The sequence below is a fragment of the Rhinolophus sinicus genome, chromosome 11 (assembly GCF_057876585.1).
Source record: "Rhinolophus sinicus isolate RSI-liver-muscle chromosome 11, RSI-T2T, whole genome shotgun sequence".
NCBI lineage: Eukaryota > Metazoa > Chordata > Mammalia > Chiroptera > Rhinolophidae > Rhinolophus > Rhinolophus sinicus.
In genome coordinates, this window is record NC_142511.1 from 4,974,752 (window position 1) to 4,994,972 (window position 20,221).

At 41.0% G+C, this 20,221-nt stretch overlaps 1 protein-coding gene across 17 annotated transcripts in view; it reads left to right on the forward strand.

Moving 5' to 3' along the window:
• The window catches only part of PRRC2C (proline rich coiled-coil 2C), a 76,833-nt gene extending 58,484 nt beyond the window's left edge, over window positions 1-18,349 (forward strand). For 6 of the 17 annotated variants that reach the window (XM_088801559.1, XM_088801561.1, XM_088801564.1 and 3 more), the window contains exons 24-35: window positions 1,819-1,920; window positions 5,081-5,300; window positions 6,947-7,147; window positions 7,907-8,019; window positions 8,414-8,550; window positions 10,575-10,806; window positions 11,000-11,122; window positions 12,091-12,309; window positions 12,708-12,811; window positions 13,203-13,329; window positions 14,237-14,473; window positions 16,483-18,349. In XM_088801559.1, coding sequence (XP_088657685.1) covers window positions 1,819-1,920; window positions 5,081-5,300; window positions 6,947-7,147; window positions 7,907-8,019; window positions 8,414-8,550; window positions 10,575-10,806; window positions 11,000-11,122; window positions 12,091-12,309; window positions 12,708-12,811; window positions 13,203-13,329; window positions 14,237-14,473; window positions 16,483-16,740 — 2,073 coding nt within the window. In that variant the 3' untranslated portion in view covers window positions 16,741-18,349. Of the gene's footprint in view, window positions 1-1,818; window positions 1,921-5,080; window positions 5,301-6,946; window positions 7,148-7,906; window positions 8,020-8,413; window positions 8,551-10,574; window positions 10,807-10,999; window positions 11,123-12,090; window positions 12,310-12,707; window positions 12,812-13,202; window positions 13,330-14,236; window positions 14,474-15,979; window positions 16,033-16,482 lie in introns of all 17 variants that reach the window. The other 11 variants (XM_019754560.3, XM_019755368.3, XM_019756174.3 and 8 more) reach the window with 9 other exon arrangements.
• The last annotated feature ends 1,872 nt before the right edge of the window (window positions 18,350-20,221 follow it).

The following is a 20,221-nucleotide window of genomic DNA, read 5'->3' on the forward strand; positions in this document are numbered from 1 at the left end:
TCCGTTTCACATCCTTTCCTCTGACCTTTGGGAGAAAGGTTTACATTTATTTAACTTATAGGAAGTAATGGAATACTTGGGAAGGACAAAAAGACTTCCTGGCAAATTAAGTGCTAAATGTCACTGTGAGATTATCAAATAATGAATCACTAACATCTCAGTAAAGTTGAATTTACTTTAATTGTAGTGTCTTTTCATTTTTAAAAAATACGGAGTATTTCTTAGGTGTACTTTTTCAAGAAAGTATATAACAACACTTTCTGCCAAACTATCCTCTAAAAGTATAATTTATGAAAATATGAGTGGGGAAGGAAAGACTATTCTCAGAACCCATTGAAAATATCCGTATGAGCATTTTAATGGTTTCTGTGTGATCTGTGAGGCCAATTAACAGTGAGTGACTTGTGCACAGAGACGACTGAAGGGAAGAGACCCAGTCTTGTGTATAAGTAAATAGTCTTGTCTGCATTTGATTTTTAGCAGTGTGTCCGAAGTATATTTGAAAACAGAAAGTTCACTTTGGGTCGGGGAGCATTATAAATGGTCATCAATTTGGAATGTTTGCACATTGTTGCTTATTTGTGCCAAGTGTGCTGGTGACTGTGAACTTAACGTAGTGATAACAACAATGTCCTTCCTGCGTGGGAGAAATTGTAGGGACTTGTGAAATGTTTTTGTTTCCTTCATTAGTCTGTTGGGGGGGGCTCCATTTTATGCATAGAGCTTTTGTCTTTCTAAAAACTATACCGAACAAAGGCTTCTTCCCCTTGCTGAAGCTTGATATACTGTTTTAGGATCTTAGTTGGTAGTTATTAGTTAGTGTTACCTAATTTTAAGGTATTTTGAGTTACAGTTGTTTTGAACCTTGACTGTCCTGAAGAAATAAATTCAGGTGGTGCTTTTTATTATTACAGCGCAGCTCTTTTAAAGCTTCATAAAATAATCTCTATTAAGTAATCCGTGGTATTATAAGCTCCATTAGATAGTCCATAGTATCACAGGGTGATTACCTAACACCCCTAGCATCCCAGTCATTTTACCAGAACCACTGAATGAAGCATCGAAATCAATCATATAGTAAATAGTACACAATACAATCTCAAGATCCAGAGGCTTAGAGGGAAAAGATACAGGTGGCGAGTTTCTAATATCTTCAGGTTTCTAACAATGTTTGCCATAATCGTGTTGTCACTATAGTAAAGCGATGTTTAGTGTAATTGGGGAGGGGCAGTGATATTCCCTACTTTCCGCCCCGTATTACTTTTGTTTTTGAATCTAGTCACAGAAGTTGACTATTACAGGAAAGAGATTAATTTCTTATATTTACACTATCGTGTTAAATGCTTCTGATAAAACTTAAGGATCCCATAAATGCTGGAAACTGTATTCCTTTGAGCTTTGCTGCGCAGTGTGTAGTCCAGGGACCAGCAATGCTGGCACCACCTGGGAGCTCGTTTGAAATGCAGAGCTTTGGGCTTCGGATCTTACTCCAGACCAACTGAATCGGAATCTGCACTGTAACAACATCCCCGGGTGATTTGTATTCACAGTAAAATACGAGAAGCACTGCCTTCTAGTGTATACCTTATATTTGGGGCAGACAGACTCTTTCAACTCAGGCATAAAAAGGCAGGAGTTTTATGTGAGCTGCCCAGAATCATCAGTTACTATGAACACACTGTAGCGCTGAGTAATCCGATGTTCCTGTTTCCTCTGATGAAAACTAAGCACCCTTAGCCTACGTAGCGTTATCTTTAATGGGGCTTTTGTAGCCGATGTAGTTAGTTCGATTGTGATATGTGTTGCCTACCTTTTCAGGTGCCCCTGCCCAACACCCTTCCCCTCCCTAAGAGGGAGACTGGACAACAGAGCTCCAGCCTCACTTCCGTCCCTCCCACTACTTTCAGCCTCACCTTCAAGGTATGTACGACATTCGTCTCTAAAGGTCCTTGACGATTGCATGCAAGGGGACATACGTTAACGATATTCTCTTGGTCTTTTTACTAGTTTTGTGTGGTAAGCAACAATACTAAGCTGAGGAACTGGAGTGCTGTCAAATCATACCTTTATATTTTTATTAGCTTCTAATACCACTTAGCAGTGACTTGATATCCTCGTATCTAAAGTAAGGCCTATTATGCTTGTGAATTTTGTCGTAAAATTACAGGAGAACATTTATATTCCACGTTTGTCCTAAGTTCCTCTTAGAGAGCCTAATAGTCTTTGCATATGTTGGTCGTGTACGAAAGAACAACTAGCTTGGTGTTGCACGCTTTTTTTCCCTAAGTACAAGTAATGAAAAGAATGCTAATTTTCTGCCTTTACTGTAAGGCATACGTGAATCGAATGAAAGCAATATAGTTAGAATATTTTATGAAGTAACTGATGAACATAAGTGATTTTAAATTGATTGTTGTTGGATAATTTTTGAATACGGGGCAAAAGATCTTTTAAGCAACACGTGCTTTTTGACATGAAGTTTAGGCTTGTTTCTTTATGTCCTATAATGTTTATAATTTTAAGCTATGTTACTAATGCTTTGTTACAGTTGAGTGTTTTAAATCAGTTTTTCATCTCAAGATTAATCAATGGTTAAAAAAAGTGCACATGGAATTGAGGATGTTTTTAAAGGTGGGCATTTAGCTGTCACAGCAGGGCCTCCTGGTGTGGGCCTCACGCTGGCTGACGGTCAGTCTTGTTGATGGTCTTCAGGAGAGGCGGAGGCTAAGTCTTTCATGATGTGGCCGTGTTCATCTCTAGACTCTCTCTGTTTAAGTGTCTCCAGCCTCCTGGCCACTTGACCTCTTGCCACCCCACATTTGTAAGAGTCTTAATAAATATTATAAGTTTGAGACTATATAAAACGTATAAGACAACGACCTCTGCTTTGTGTCATCCCCGTCTTTACCCAGTTCTGACTATTTACTGCCAATCCTACTGCTCCTTTTTTATTCTTTTTCCACTTGAATGACTATCTCAACCCATGCTTCATATTATGTCTTTCATGTGGGTTTCACCCTTACATTATTCAAGGCAATAGTCTAATTTCACCTGAGCAAATATAATACCATTAATTATTCTTTAGGCCAGTTGTTAATTCTTCAGAAAACCCATTCAGGATTGCCTCTCGCTTAATATTTTTAACACTCCAAGAAGAAATAAAAATACACATTTAGAATTAAATGAATTTAAATTAAATTGCATTCACTTAAAACTTCCTCTAGTGTCTTAGTTTTACTACCTTTTTTAAAAAAAAAAAAAAAAGATTTTATTGGGGAATGTTGGGGAACACTGTTTCTCTAGGGCCCATCAGCTCCAAGTCGTTGCCCTTCAATCTAGTTGTGGAGGGCGCAGCTCAGCTCCAAGTCCAGGTGCCGTTTTCAATCTTAGTTGCAGGGGGCGCAGCCCACCATCCTATGCAGGAATTGAACCAGCAACCTTGTTGAGAGCTCGCGCTCTAACCAACTGAGCCATCCGGCTGCCCCAGTTTTACTACTCTTGACATCTCTATTTGGGTACTATATAAGGTATAGAAAAGTTCTATTATATGGATATTATTGACAGTATATTTGCCAAGGGGAAAAATTAGTATAAATAATTGTACTTTTTTGTTGCCTTGAATTTCCAAAAATAGAATCTAAATTTTCTTGCTGCTTAAGAAATGAAATGAAGCCCAATGTATCTGGCCTATACATTATGCAAGTTTGATGAGCTGTAATTTGTATTTTTAATACAACAAAACTGACGTAAAAGGCACTACATTCTGTAAAAATGGCTCTAAACCATAAAATTTCAATTAGTATAGGCAGAGTGCATTATGTCTAACTTTCTTAGCTGTTTTTTTTTTTAACACCTCCCCCCAAGACTTTTCCTTTAAAATAAAACACATTTGAAACCAGCATGGTGATTATGAGAAGAAAAGACTCGAGCAAACATGAAGATGTCTTCTATTTTGAGTTAATGGAGATGACATTCGTTATTGAGAAAAGATTAAATTATCTCTAGTGTGTGTAAAGTTAAAGTTGGTGCTTCAGAGACCTACAAACTTCCTAACAGTGGTATTAAAAAATCTTTCAAAAGTACCTTCATATAAGTCATTTCCACTGAGTTTTATAGCTTATCTTGGATTTTCCTCTTGGCCCAGTATTTTGACTAGCAGAACTAAAACCTTCAGAATCTATGTCTCTCTCCCCTTCCTGTTCAGGGAGGCATAAGCTGGTTGAGGGCCCACCTCTGTTCTCCAGTTCAGTACCCACGAGCCCCGTGTAGGTACTGAGCTCTTGGATGTGGTTAATCCAAGTTGAGGCGTGTACTTCAAGTGTCAAGGAAAATGGGTGCTGGGTCTGAAATGTTGGTATTGTTATTTATTAAAACATTTCATGATTATAGGTTTTAATTATATCATAGATATATTGGGTTGAATAAAACATGTTATCAAAATTAGTATTATCTCTATTTTTTTTAATGGGACTGCTAGAAAATTTGAAAGTATTTATGTGGCTGCATTTATATGTCTGTTGAACAGCACTGCCCTAGAGAGATTGAAAATAAATTGAAATAGGACCCATTTCCACCCTTTAAAACACTGAGCAGAAAACAGCCAAACCAAAGGTGCCTGTCATCTGCCATTTGAGAACTGTTGGCTTAAAAAGAAAGGATGGAGGGAATGGGTATTTATGGAGGGCCTGCACTGCCTGCCTTTCCTGCTAGAATCAGCCTGCAGTCCATCCTGAAGGGCCTGATAGTTCCGTTTCTTTATTCACTGGTGGGGAAGGGACTCGTATTTAGATGATACCAGAGCCGTGACTTTATATTTCACTGGCCTGTTGTGTTAAAGCCGTTAAATTCTCTGTCAAGATATAATTAAAACTCACTACCTCACAAGTAAAATAAAAGAACAAAGATAAAGGGGAAAGTGAAAGGTTTGAAAACCGTAGCATCTTAATCTTTTATTTTTGTGGTTTTTGAAAGATTATATTTGGGATTTAAATGTATATATGTATACATGTATTTATATCTATGTATTTGTGTTAGTGATTTTTTCTTTTTCTTTTTTTTTTTTTTTTGTTGCTTAAAAAAGTGTCCCATTTCATTGCAGATGGAGTCTGCACGTAAGGCATGGGAGAATTCTCCAAATGTGAGGGAAAAGGGATCTCCAGTCACTTCGGCGGCACCCCCAATCGCAAGTGGAGTCCCCAGTAGTGCCAGTGGGCCGAGCCCCACCAGTTACAGCTCATTCTCCAGCGCATCCGTGCCTCAGATTCCGGTTGCTTCGGTCACTCCCACCACGTCGCTGTCAGGTAGCACTCTTCTGTGTCTTCCCTTTACATTTCTGAAACGCTTTCAAATTTCTTACCATCATTTCTGTTACTATCCCCCCAAAGAGCATCATTTGTGAAAGCCGTCAGGTTGCGCCTGAGGTAATTCTCAGCTGTTGATAAACTTGCCCTTCTAACCCCCCTCCCTCTTTGCCCTCTCCATCTTAGTTTATCTTGTTTCTCTAAAGTTTTCTATAAAATTCACCTTTTTTAAAAATTTTTAACTCATAGCTAATTAACCAACTCAGAAATAACACAACCACACAGCTTTTAAATATTTTGCAGTCTGTGTCTACTTTGAAGAAGCTATTGGCCTAAATCTATTGGGTTGACATATATTTTCTGGTGAAGAGTTAGGGGTAGAGAATTTCCGGTCTGTTTTGTGAGTAGATGATATCCACTGGTTTGGGGCTTTTGTTTTTAAGGAGAGTCCATAAGCACCCCAAGTTAAAAGTTTTTCTTTCTTAAATTTTTCACTAGTGTGTAATCCTTTGATTGAACTACCGGTATCTCACATTTGGAGGCTTTACAGTTAGTTCTTAAAGAATCACAGTCTGTTTCTAAACTGCTTGACTCTAGGGAACTACACCCTTTTACTGTGTGCATAACCATTTTCCTTCTATTGAAAACAAATTTCATTTCAAGCGTTCCTGATATTTTCTAATGTTTTCAAAGCAGTGGGCAGCTCCAGGAGATATAAAATAAATCCAACACAGAATTTGGGTTTTTGACTGGTTCTTACTCACTGATCGAACTCCTGCTTTTCAGTGTCCTGTCACTCTCTGCTAGTTTTAAGGACCAGAAGAACTGGTCTTTGGGTTGTACTAGATCCTTTGATGTGACCTGGAATCAGAAGTACATATTAAGAGAAACCCAGAGATCCAAACCCAAGAGAGTATTCCGGCTGTGTATCTTTCTCCTCTAAAGCCTGTTCAAGCATCCCTTACCACCCCCATTCGCGAGGCGTCTTCATTACGCTTGCTGGTTCTCCCTTGGGCCCCAGTCTACTCGGCTCGGTAGGGGGTGATGCTGGCAAGGAACCAGGAGTGTGATCGGAAGTTTAGGAGATCAAGGAAGGGACTGAGAAGATTGCTAGTTCTGTCTTTGGAACTTCCTTTTTGCCAGGGCTGTAGTTTCTCCACACTCCCCTCAACTAGGATAAGTTTTTTAACACGGACCTTCTTGTCATCCTGCTGGTAGAGACTCAGGTAGGAGACAGTAGTACCTTCACCGTGGTCCTCAGATAGAACATCGTTAGACGGCTGAAAATAACTGTCTCACTTTCGTCAAATGCCGGTATTGTCATTTCCTCCAGTATTTCAGTCATTATAGCATTGACAACAGAAAGAATTGACCCTTCAAGTTGTGTAATGCCTCTTATGTATTAAGTTTGTCTTAGTTTTTAAAGTGTATACAAGGGGAGTGGAGAGAGGGAGAGCTGTAGATAGAAATAATTATGGTAATAAGATACCACCTATCCCCGCTGTCCTGAGGTGCAGTATCTAAGTACACGGGGCACAAACATTAATGCTGCAGTTCCCGGCGGGTGCTTGAGTTATTTTACTGTGATGGCAGCAGCGCTTTAAAAAGTACGATGTTCCCTTATTTTCTGTCTCTCTCAAACATAGGCGCTGGTACCTACACTACCTCTTCTCTGAGTACAAAGTCCACCACCACGTCAGACCCTCCTAATATCTGTAAAGTGAAACCCCAGCAGTTACAGACAAGCAGCCTGCCCTCTGCGAGTCACTTTTCGCAGCTGAGCTGTATGCCTTCCCTGATCGCCCAGCAGCAGAGCCCGCAGGTCTACGTGTCTCAGTCCGCAGCAGGTGAGCGTTCAGGGAGTTAGGAAGTGAAGGCTTCTGAACGCTTGCTTTTTCTCTTCTTGGTTACCCTGTCAAGTTTTTAAATGTTTTTTGATCTGCTTTGCAAATTTATTTCCTGGTAGAACGGACTGCTGTGTCTCCTCAGTTGGCACTCTGAGGTTCTTGGCTATTGTCCCTTCCACCTGTTAACATATGTGAGACAAAAAGTTTGTTTTCTGAGACTTGACAAATTGATAATAAAGTCAAGGGGAAGGATAAACACTAGCAGAGAAGAAAAAATTACATCTTGGGTGTCGGGTAACTTGTATTACTATCACAATGTCAGTCTAGCAAATATTTGAATAATATTCAAATTCACCGATGATTTAAATTCAAAATGAAAGAATAGTGAGGCTATTTCAAGTTCTAGTAGTGGGTAGATTTAACACAGGAATATATTTGCTGTTCAACAGGTTCATGTTCAATTTTACTAGAATATGTAAAAATTTTACTAGTTTATATCCCATTGACAGTATATTATACCTTTCTTCTAGTACTTCACGAGTACTAGAGGTCGTTTAATTTGCATATTACCTGTCTGCTAGAAGCTTTGCATCTTTTTGCCTTGCATCTTTTCACATTTCTAAGTTTTCCTTGGCTGTACTAATTTTCCAAGAGCTCACTTAATTTGAAGTCTATTGTAAAAATTGGTTTTTAGTTTCTGTTTGGAAAATTCTGAAATTTAAACACTTATTACTGCTTATTTTTCCTGATGGTCTGTAGCTCAAATCCCAGCTTTCTATATGGACACAAGTCATTTATTCAGTACCCAGCATGCACGGTTGGCTCCACCGTCATTGGCTCAGCAACAAGGCTTCCAACCAGGTCTTTCTCAGGTAACTATCACAGGCTTCTTCCATCCTGTATTTGTTTCTTAGCATTTTTATGGTGTAATAGTATCTGAGGTGACAAATAATACACTCTTTGAAGTTACAATCGTCTATCAACAACGTGGGATAATCCATGTTTGCCTTGATAAGTATTAGCAAAATTTTAAAACTTTACCAAATTTCTCAACGCTTGATGATTAACAATGTAGAACAAGTAATGGGTTGAAAAGGAAATTTAGATGTTTATATTTGGTTTTGTTTTCAAAGGGAACTGATACATGGCATTAGTCATTTATTTTCATCGCATCTCAAGTTTTTATTTGCGCAAGTATTGTGAGCTGTGTTTATGGAGTTCACATGCAATTTGTTTGCCTTTGTTTCCTTCTTCATTGCGTTGCAGCCCACTTCCGTTCAGCAGATCCCAATCCCGATTTACGCGCCGCTGCAAGGACAGCATCAAGCCCAGCTGAGTCTGGGTGCCGGACCTGCTGTTTCCCAGGCTCAGGAGCTATTCAGTTCTTCCCTTCAGCCATATAGGTAAACTGTGTGCAGTTATGTCTGCGATCTTGGAAACACTGCAATTGCTGAGCTTTCTTGCCATAGCCCTACTGCTCTTTCCTTCCCTGTCATAAACTGCATTAAATTATGCATCGCGTTGATTATGTATCATGAACCTCAGCCTCTGGTCATGTCAGTCAGACTTTATTGAACAAAGTCAGTCCTCAACGCTCCTTGAAGAAGGGGGTAACAGCAATCCCGTAACAATTAGAAGCCACAGAAAACAGCTCTAAAGGATCTATAGGTTGAAGAGCCATCTTGATGGCTAACAGTTGGAAACCCAAGTCTGCTCCGTGTAAGAACTGACATGTGGCAAATAACAGCGTGGACAGGTGGGATGCAGTGAAAGAGGAGTCGCGAGGGAGACAAAGAGCAGGAGTAGTGATGACAGTGGTGACAAGTGTGCTGTGTGGTGGGGAAGAAACCGTTCTTCTGAAAGACTCACTGCAAGTGTGACCTTTGCAAGGAAGTAGGAAAACTGATCTTTATTGAATTTTCCTTCTGTGTGATCACTCTTCAGCCCTTTACATATAGTAACTTAGGAAGTTTAGTCTTCACAAAGTCCCATACGGTAGACTAAGTCATCCCCATCTGACACAGGAGGGGAGGGTGGAACTTGAAGGGGTTGGGTTTTTTTACCTAGGGTTATACTCACCTAAGGAAGTGACAGGATCTGGCTGCAACCCCAAGTGTCTCATCTCCAACTTAATGAGAGTGGAAGGGTGGGGTAAGCGTCAGTGACAGCAATGATCCTGGCATAGCCGTCATCGATACTCATGGCAAATGGCTGTAAAGCATCAAAAAGTAAAATAAACTATTGTCAGGACAGTTTAGGAAGGTTACAAAGTTACACATTCGCTTTTAGAAATATGTTGGTTTTTGATGCAGTTCAGATAGAATTTCCATGCTTTATAGATTAAACTTGGCATCAGTTGATACAGCTTATTTCTTTAGGGCACATAAAAATTACATTCCTAAAGAAACTAGGTTCAGCCAGTTAAACTTTTCTAATGGAGCAGAATTTTTAGTAAACTTAATAAATGTGGCTGTCACTTTTATTTTTTGATTAAAGATTCTTCAGTAGAATTTAGTACATCTGTATGATTAGTTATATAATATGTTCATTTTTTGGTATTACTTCATCATTGTTTGGTTATTTGAAGAAATTCTCTCCCAATAAAAGTAAAACTATTTACCCCAACCAGAAGTTAGAGACAGTGTCTTTTGTATTATTAAATTTGAGGTTATCTTGGCAATTATAGTAAAAAATAAAACTTTAAAATAGCAAATAGATTCAATCTCACAAACCCATCTCCTATTAATTGGTATTGGCTGCTTGAAACATTGTTGAAAAGTTGCAGCTACTTTCCAGCTCTGTGAAAGAGTTCGGTGATTAGTAAGTAATGTCTGCCATAGCCAAGGGAGGTGGAGTAGCAATGCAACGACAGTCTTTATAATTCCCATTTTAACAATTGCCTTGGAGGATGTGCTTTTGAAGACCAGACCTGTTTAGTACAAACACAGTTTAGTACAAAACAAAAACAAAACTTTGTGAGTAATCCTGATGTGGCGTTCTATTCTGCTTCATTCCGTAGAGGCCTTGAGACCTCTTCTTATAAGAAATATACGTGAGGAGAAGTCATGAAATACAGAAGTAAAAGTCAGAGCTATTGTTGCTATAAACTTGAATGGATGATGCCAAGGGGAAAACAGTAGATTTAGTTCTGAGTTTTCTAGTAAACACCTGTAAAGAGAATCATTGTGATTGTTCAAGAGGAAAAAATCTTCCCAGTTTCTCAGGAAGAGGAATCCTTTCTCTAGAACTTGTATGCGTGGAGCGTCATTGTATAGGGGGCTCTAAGTCTTGAAACAAGTGCCTTCGAAACAGTCTGTAGTCTCTGCGTCTTATGCCAGTGAGAGTGCTTGGTCATTTGGGATACTCATTCTTAAGATTTGCAGATTGAATTACCTTCTGACAGAAGCCTTTTCTCTCCCATATGTAGATCTCAGCCCGCCTTTATGCAAAGCAGCCTCTCCCAGCCGTCTGTGGTCCTCTCTGGGACGGCCATCCACAACTTTCCAGCTGTCCAACACCAGGAACTTGCCAAGGCTCAGTCGGGTCTTGCCTTTCAACAGACTTCAAGTACTCAGCCTATTCCTATATTGTATGAGCATCAGCTGGGCCAGGCGTCAGGACTGGGCGGGTCCCAGCTGATCGATACCCATCTCCTCCAGGTAGGGCGGGCAAGAGCGGGCGCCAACGTTGTATTCATATGCAGCGGATTATTACTGAAGGGCAGTTTTTAAAGGGGAAAACAAACGTTAAATACAAAGGTCTTCCTTTGTATCTGATGCTAAAATTCTTAGAGACGGCTTTAATGCCATAACCTTGGTATCTTACGGCTGTTTTCTTACTGCGTTTTTCTAGGCTAGAGCAAATCTTACCCAGGCTTCAAACCTTTATTCTGGACAAGTACAACAGCCTGGTCAGACCAATTTTTATAACACTGCCCAGTCACCGAGTACTCTGCAGCAGGTAAACTATGGCATGGTAAATTTCCTCAATTTTCATTATTATTACTATTATTGTTATTGTCGCTGCTGCTTTTGTTGTTGGGGAATTGAAGTAGAACCAAGATGGGGAGATGAGCAGTGGCTCTCAGGCTTTCCTCTGTCCTTGCATTTCCACGGGGTCCTTGGGTGGTGGAATGTGCTTCAGTCTCACACCCTCTCCCCACCCCCACTTCCGTCAGTTCTGGTTTTTGCCTCTTTTTTAAAAATGAGTTTCCATGTAACTTAATTTTAACAAAGGATCTCATGAATATAAAACTGAAAGCCGTTGTTCAGGATATATAGTTACACGTAAGTGTGATAGGCGCTGACCACCACACCGGCTAACACAACCCAGGGCTGGGTGACAGTATGGCAGAGGGCAGATGACAGGCACTCTTCTTAAGTGTGTTAATGTAATGATAATTGTCCGTGAAAATTGTGTTTTGTGTTTTGAAACTATCTCCTCCAGCAGTGTCATTAAACACCTTCCTCTTTGGAAGTTGGTGGAGGGCTGGGGGCGAGGCAGCCATTACTTGTTTTCTCAGCGATTTGTGGTGGTTCCTTTAGGGGTAACAACTCATAAATATGGTACCCTATTGACGTTCAAAATAAATTGCTATTTGGGCGGTTGTGACTACTTTCTCAAATTGCATCCCCATGATTTGATTGTATTTTATGGTTATTTGACATGTACTGTGGATTATTTCAAACACAGTCATAATTATTTCAGTTACATAGTTTCTCCACTGCTGATCTGTTTTCTTGCTGCACCTTTAGTTAAAGAATGGAGATAGTCACGAAGTGAAAGATTTCTATGTGAAATGTGTTAATATTAGTAGGTTGATGGGTTCTGTTGAAAATCTTACTCGGAAGTGTTTGGAGAGTGGTGTGTACAGTTATAGGGATGTACACTCAGCAGGCTCAGTAGAAACAAATGGCTGCGGTTTCTGTTTGCTTGTGTCCTAGGTTACGGTACCTCTACCGGCATCCCAGCTCTCCTTGCCGAATTTTGGATCCACGGGGCAGCCTTTAATTGCTCTGCCTCAGACTCTTCAGCCCCCGTTGCAGCACACCACCCCCCAGGCACAGGCCCAGAGCCTGAGTCGTCCCGCACAAGTCAGCCAGCCTTTCAGGGGGCTGATCCCAGCTGGGACACAGCACAGCATGATCACAGCCACGGGGAAAGTAAGTGGAGGGAGGGGATGGGCCCTTCTCTGCGAACTTCAGGCCGTGTGTGTGGATGTGTGCATCTGTGTCGTCTGCAAAAAGAAAATGCATCAGTTTTTACCACCTCTGGGAAATCTCAAACCCCCATATACTTACTTTTTCTCTACTTTTAATGTTTTGGGCCGTCTCTTTTTTATCTAATAATAAAGAATTCACAGATTTTGTGGGAGAATTGGATTTACACAGGCTCTTAAGACTTTTTAGCCAGAGATTGGGCCTTGTTGATTCCATGGTATTTGAAAACTATAGGAGTTTGGCCCTTTGCTAGAGTACGTCTTCACGTATGGAGTATGAAACATAGTATGTTAGCTCCCGGAATTGCAGAAATGTTACGTTTATCTTGTTCTTTTTCTCAGATGTCTGAAATGGAACTGAAAGCGTTTGGAAGTGGCATTGACATAAAACCAGGCACCCCTCCAATCAGTGGGAGAAGCACCACACCAACGTCTAGCCCCTTCCGGTAAAATGGGCATTTAAACTTGCCTGTGGCATTTCCAGATGACTGAGCACCATTTGTTTTGTTAGATATGTAATATGTCACCAGTCCTGTGGTAGGCACAAGACGTTCTGATCGTTTTATCTAAAATGTTAAGCTGTTAAAGCATTAAGAATGTATTTGTTAAACTGTATTTTAAGAAAATATTTTTCCATACAGGGCAAATCTAGCCAGTATCCTTTCTCACCTCTGCCCCTCCAATGTCTCTCCACTACCATAACGTTTGGTAACTCACCTTGGTAAATTTTCATCAACTCCCAAGTGTGATGAAACTGCCAAGCGTACTGTCTCTGCAAATCTAAGAGCGTTATTTACCTGGCGCTGCTATACTGACCAGTGACGACTTCTTTCCAAGGGCCACTTCCACAAGTCCGAACAGCCAGTCCAGCAAAATGAACAGCATTGTGTATCAGAAGCAGTTCCAGTCAGCCCCCGCCACTGTGAGAATGACACAACCATTTCCTACACAGTTTGCACCCCAGGTGGGCAGATATAAGTGAGAAATGAGTATTATTTACTTACAAATGATTGCTAATCTGGCTAATTGTCTGATTTTATAATCTTGCCATATTATAACCAGTTCAGAAGCACTGTTTTTAATGAGAAACAGTTTCTATTTTAACAGAAAAGTTATGACATTCCAATATAGTCTCTGAAGTTTTTAGCTAAACACAGGTAGTATCCATATAGTTCTACAGCAGACAGTAGAATCCCCACACAGCTCTGGTAATTTATTTCAGTCCTGTTCCTTTTATCTTTTTGAAGAAGTTGACTTTTCAGAGAAGGGTCCCAGTGCTTAAAGCTTTCTAGGTTTAAAGTGTTTTTTTGTTATTTTGTTTTGGGGTGTTTTTTTTGTTTTTTAAAAGATAATTACATGTAGGTAAGGTAAATGTTCCAAAAGATGCTGTAATATATGTGTAAATCGTTGGCTTCTCTTCCGTTTGCTGATCATATGGAAGGACGAACTAAAATTGATAAGAACACTCTCAAACTGGAATTGGTTCCAGAGAAAACAAGTATTTGCTGAATTGGTGTCATTTTTAATTTATCTTCAGATTATCTTTGGTATAGGTGTATGCCTTTTCTGCAAATATATATTTTTAAAAAGCTATCCTAAGTAATAGCCTTTCTATCTCCCCTTCAGAATTCGTAGCTGAAATGCTAGAAGCAGCTGAAGTGCCATAGCGTGCTTTGCCTAATTTTTCTGTTAGGCTCTCCAAGCATGGCCTGTTTGTTCTTGGTCCCCGTACTAGAATGGCAGGAACCTGTACACGTCCCTTCCCTGGCAGAACTGATACAGATTTACTCTGGGATAAGCCAACCCTGTCTGGTTGGCAAAAGCGAGTTTTTTAACAGTTTAATGTTGTATGTCTTGTTTTTTTCACTCAGATCCTCTCTCAGCCTAACCTGGTCCCTCCATTGGTAAGAGCCCCACATACTAACACCTTCCCAGCGCCTGTTCAGAGGCCGCCAATGGCACTGGCCAGTCAGATGCCTCCTCCGCTGACCACAGGCCTTATGAGCCATGCTCGTTTGCCACATGTAGCCAGGGGTCCTTGTGGATCACTGTCTGGAGCCAGAGGTAATCAGGCCCAGGCTGCGCTGAAGGCTGAACAAGACATGAAGGTTAGTACAGTGTTACCAGCCGGCAGAGCGAGCTCCTGCCTCTGAAGTGTCCTCAGATGCCTCCGGGCCTCCCGCTGTCCAGGCTTCACTGTCTGGGTGCACTTCCCAGAGCTGACCCCTTTCGTTCACTCCTTTTTCATTATTGTCTGTTTTGTTTTTCTCCCTGTTCCCCCACCTTTTTTTTTTTTTTTTTTTCTTTTTTCTTTTGCAACTATGGTCAGCAAACAAGTTAACCTTTGAAGTGCTGGCCAAATGAATTGCTGTATTATAAAATAAATATTTGAGGGAGATCTGAGTTTACCTGCTATTTTTTTTTTTTTTTTTTTTTTTTGGAAGAGCTAAAAAGTAATGTGGACTATTATATGCTTCCCCATTTTCTTTCGATTTATTTTTCTTTGTTTTTATTCCTCCCCTCCTCACCCCCATTCCCAAAGCTTAACATACATAAATCATGGTTATGTGAAAACTGGAATGGGTAAGACATGTTACCTGTCTTGCTTTTTCTTCGCTCCTGAGTCATCCCAGTACAGTTTTTGTCTCAGTTTTCATGCCCCTCTTTTGCCTGCCACCCAGGGTGGCTGTATTCTGCAGTAGATTGTGGTGTTGTAGAGAAAGAACTCAAAAAAGCACTTTGGGATCCTTCACGATAAAAGGCACGATACACGGGAGGTTTGCCGATGCAGACGAGTTCCCTCAGGAGTCTGTGTGGGGACAGTGGCAGAGCACAAACTTACCTGTCTGCCGGACAGCCAGCTGGCGCTGTTTACTTCTGTATTTACTGATTTTAGAGGTCTTAGGAATTTGGCCTATTTTGTCACTAACGTATATCAGGTCAGACTAGTACAAAGGAGAGCTTACTGCTTTCAAACAGGGAAACGTGCATAGTCATGCTTTGCTCTGAAGTAGAAACACATTTGTGATAATCCTATTAGAGAATTGGGTTGACTGGCTACAGTTTTTTTCTGGGTTGCTAGCCCTTGTTTCTGATCCTGAGAAATCCGATTTAAGGACTGCCCTGCAGTGAGATTCATGTTAAACAGTATCTGCTTTTATTAAGACTGTGTGCCTGGGATTTCCATCTGTTCATAACTGAAAAATACTAGTATGTGTAGAAATCTTTGGAAACTATTTAGCCTCGGTTTCCAGTTCTCCTCCTGGCTCCTTGTCACTTGATTTTCATAAATTCTCGTGTTGGTAATGGCATGAGAGCTTAATAATGGGGTAGGCGAGAGCATACATTTCCTGAAAATTGCTTCAGGTTTTTGGATAGTACAAGTTACCTGTGAAACATGAAGGGCTTTTTTATGTGCAAGCGGTGTAGAAACTTCAGTTTTAGTTGTGTATGTCACAGTGGTGTAAGTTTCAGGTTGACGTAAGTATCTGACTGGGGAGCATAGTCAATAAAACTAGGGAGTTTCTCTACCAGCGCAGAGTGTGGTGGGAGCTGTCAGAACTTAGCGATAAGTGAAGTTGTAGTGACTAATTTCTGATGCTCTTCCCCTGCAGAAAAGAGCTGTGGGAAGAGGACTCAGCCACAAGACATTTGTTCCTAGGTGTTGGTAATGCCACAATATAAGTGCTTCCTTTTCATTGTATTGTAGACCACGTATTGATAACTACACGTTTAAGTGTTACTTATATGTTTTCAAATTTGCAAGCAGGCTCCCTGTATAACATTTGATATTAATTAGGTTTGGTCCATAAAAGATAACAAACCAACAACAGTTTCTATCTTAATGTCTTACAAGAGGGCAAATTTTGAAAAGGTGGTGGGAGGTGTTGCTATTCTTTTCAAATATTAAAAAAAAAAAATGACATGGAATGTTTTCAGAGATAGATAGGAAGAAATCTGTCCATTAAAAGCTGAAAGATCAATGAGGTGCTTTTGGTTTGGGCCAAGTGAGCGTGGGGAACGCTGATTTACAGTTGGTAAAGGATTGGAACCGAGAGTGGTTGACAGGCTTTGGTAATGCTGCAGCGTCTTCAGTTGTTGTTTCTTGTTTTTTAAGGCAAAGCAGAGAGCAGAGGTTCTTCAGTCCACGCAACGGTTCTTCTCTGAACAGCAGCAGAGCAAACAGATAGGAGGCAAAGCCCAGAAAGTGGACAGTGATTCAAGCAAACCTCCTGACACACTGACCGACACTCCCAGTGTCTGTCAGGAAAAAGTAGAAGAAAAGCCACCCCCTGTACCCACCATAGCCACCAAACCTGTTAGAACTGGACCGATCAAACCTCAGGCCATCAAAACCGAAGAAACAAAATCTTAAACGGCTGTGGTTTATTGCAGGGGGCTGGGGGAGGGGAGAGGGGAGAGGAAGAATGAAGTCAGCTGATGCCAGCAGCCAAAGGGGCGAAGCAGCCCATGCCCAGACCCTGGAGGTCCACAAGGACGCGGGCACTCCACACTGACAGCTGCTGCACCAGTAGGTACAACACGCTCTGTCAGGGCTGTGCATCTTCAGTCCTAATTTCCACACAAACGTGCACGCGTTCCTGAGTGGATGTAACGTAGAATTAAGGCCTTGTGGTTAGATGAGACAGAAATGAGAGGAAAATCACTGCCGCAGAGCGGCTCGGCCTGCACCCACTGGACCCGGCTCACCCATCAGGTGTGGTTTCTCTGCTCCCCTGTGACCTGCGCGGATGGTGATGGCATTTCTAAGGTTGGTGGTGAAGAGCTGCAGATGGCTGATGCTGGCAGAGGGGCCTTGGTTTTGACTCTGGCAGCTTTGCTATTTTTGTAACGTGGTAACTGAGGTGAACACAATCAGAGGACAGTACTTGATGTCCCTTTCTCCCTGCATGAGTGAGCAGATGGGGAAATGGTAATGTCAGCATCCGCGAACACAGCTAAGTGGGCAGTGTCGGCTGCTGCTTCTGTTGGAAATGACGCTGTGTTTGCTCGTGGCCTGAAGCTTTGAAGCGCGGCTAGGCGCCTCCGTTCTTCCGCGGAGCTCTCACCATTCAAACAGCAGATTTGGTAAAATACTACTTAGGTTGAGTCCTGCTTGCCTCCACTCGGTCATTTTTGTATGAATCCAGTGGGGTGGTTTTTCTTTGTTTGTTTGTTTTGTCTTTTTTAAACGGTTTTTAGCTGATCTGTGTGAAGGGCAGTGAGTACCTAGTACTGAGCCACTGATGAAAGGAAGTCCTGTCTAAGAAGGTGCGTTTCTTTACCAGAGCCGTGTCGTCCCGTCCTTCGGGCCCTCCGCGGGAACGTAGAACCGAGTCGGAAATAATGCCTTTTAATTGTATCCTCTAGTCTCATAGGTGTAGGACAGTACTGTATCATACTGTGTGAATGTAAAATATCTTGTACCTGCTTTAGGATACGTAGTAGTGACCGTGCTTTATCAGAGCTGTTTTTAATGACGTTATTCTAGAATGTTTTCTTTCCAGATGATGATTGAGAAACTGATTAAAAAAAAAATGGTGCCAGGTACCACAACAGTAACAGAACTTTGCTGTTTTCTGGGGTTTGGTTTTTTACTTTTTTTGTTGTTTTAATGGAGTGTGCTGGATGTCTATAATTTTGTTCAGATGACTGCAGAGCCTGGAGAAGCTGTTGCTGCTATTGATGCAAAACATACTGCTATTGGTCTTTTTATATAAATAAATATATATATATATATACATATACATATATATATAATTTGAATTTTTGGAAACTTTAGCTGTGCTGTCAACTTTGGAAAAAGTATCCCAGTTGTATCGTGTTGGGTTGGCATTGTACAGAAATTAACAGCCATATTGGTCTAGAAATGTTAAACATAATTTTTTTCCATTTGTACAGGGGTAATACACTGTATTAAATATGTAAGGTCTTATCTACATGGGTTTGATTACAGACTAATAAAGTATTCTCTAAATAATGAATCTTGAAGCTTCTAATCCATTTCTAAAATCGGAAGCAAGGTCTGTCGTGGACCCACAATAGTGAACAATATTATCCAGAGACTTACTGGTGACTTACAGGAACTATGAAGCGTGTTCAGTCACAGTCAGTGTCATGGAGGATAAGCGTATGGCCTCTCTGTTGGGGCAGAGCGAGGAGGAGAGAAGTCTTTCTTGATGTGCAGTACTGAGTGTAGAAAATCGCTGCACCATTCTGGGCAGAAGTCACAGGACCCAAAACAGTACTTACCGTGTTTCCCTGAAAATAAGACCTAGCTGGACAGTCAGCTCTAATGCGTCTTTTGGAGCAAAAAATAATATAAGACCGGGTCTTAATTTACTATAAGCTTATAGTAAAGCTTAATTATATCATACTATAATATTATTTATATTATATTACATTACATTATATGTCTTATTATATTAAGACCTGGTCTTATAGTGAATTAAGACCGGGTCTTACGTTAATTTTTGCTCCAAAAGACGCATTAGAGCTGATTATCCGGCGAGGTCTTATTTTCGGGGAGACACGGTATGTTTGTATTTTTCATATCTTTGCCAGCACGTTCATAGTCATCACGTACACAAACGAACTGTAAGGGATTTGATTTATCATTTATTCAGCTTGAGGTAGAGTGAGGTACCGAGGGGGTTTCCTCGCCTAAAATTCCAGCCCCAGCCCCGGGAAGACCAGTCAGTCCTTGATGGCCTGTGTGCCTTCCTTACTTGTGGACATGGACCCTTAAACACGTGATACTAAAGTGCTAATAAGTGCTGCCTTGATAGCCAAGCGTTTTAGTTTAAGGCGTTTCTCTAAATGTGCTCTCAGCTGGCTTGACGGATGAGGCTGGGAGCACAAACCTGTGCCCACCTGTAGTCACCACTTCACATGAGTCACTTCTTACTAATTCACTCCCATTGCCACTGTTTTCCATAGTCAAGTCCTAGAATTCAATCCTAAATTTTAGGACGTACAAAGTAACCAGGGATATAGCTCGTGTGGCCTTCATCTGCGAGCCACCAGCTTTGTTCCACTCAGTGGGTTGTGTTAACTTGAAACACCACTAATCCCTTAGGCGCTTTGTTAGCTTGGACCAACAATGGACAAAATGGCAAGAAAAACCTACCCAGTGAAAGGAAGATACCAGTATAATTGCTGCTCTGCCGTTCGGTCATACGAATCTCATCTCTGGCTTCTCTGACATGGCAGCTACACCCAAAGATGCTGCAGGTAGCAAATGACCGAAGGTTCGGTCCACATAAACTAAACAGTCTGTGCCCCTTGCACTGATCCAGTAAGGGGGATGAGGACATGTTTTTGTCCTTGGTTAATCAAGTCTGCTTTGTGATGGAGGAAAAGATTCGGGGAGTCGGGCTGGAGAAGGAGAGGGTGGCATAGTTTGAAAGGCATTTTATTGTTTTCACATTACAAATTACAGAACGCTCTAACGTGGCTGGAGGCAAGACTTAAAAGGTAGAATCAATGTACCATGGATTAAAGTTGACAGTAGACTGTCAGAATTTAAGTGGACTCGACATACGGTCACCAGTGACCTTTCATGCTTTCATTGCTGCATATTTCATAGCTTCCTAGCATTTTCGGTGTTTCCACATTCCCTTTGCCATCCCCTACCCATAGTCTTCAGTTACCACAGTTGACCTGTTTGTGAAAAGCATCTTAATTTGATTATGTTTTAGGTTCTTTAAGAACTCTCAGCCATCAAATTTCTGGTTGTCAAGTGAAATAGAAAAGAGCAGCATTGTGACGTCTTAAACGTTACACTGGCCATTTTAGCATTTGTGTGTTGCTTCCTGTACATTGCCAAAGAGAAAGTTTCCTTGGCCCTTTTCCTT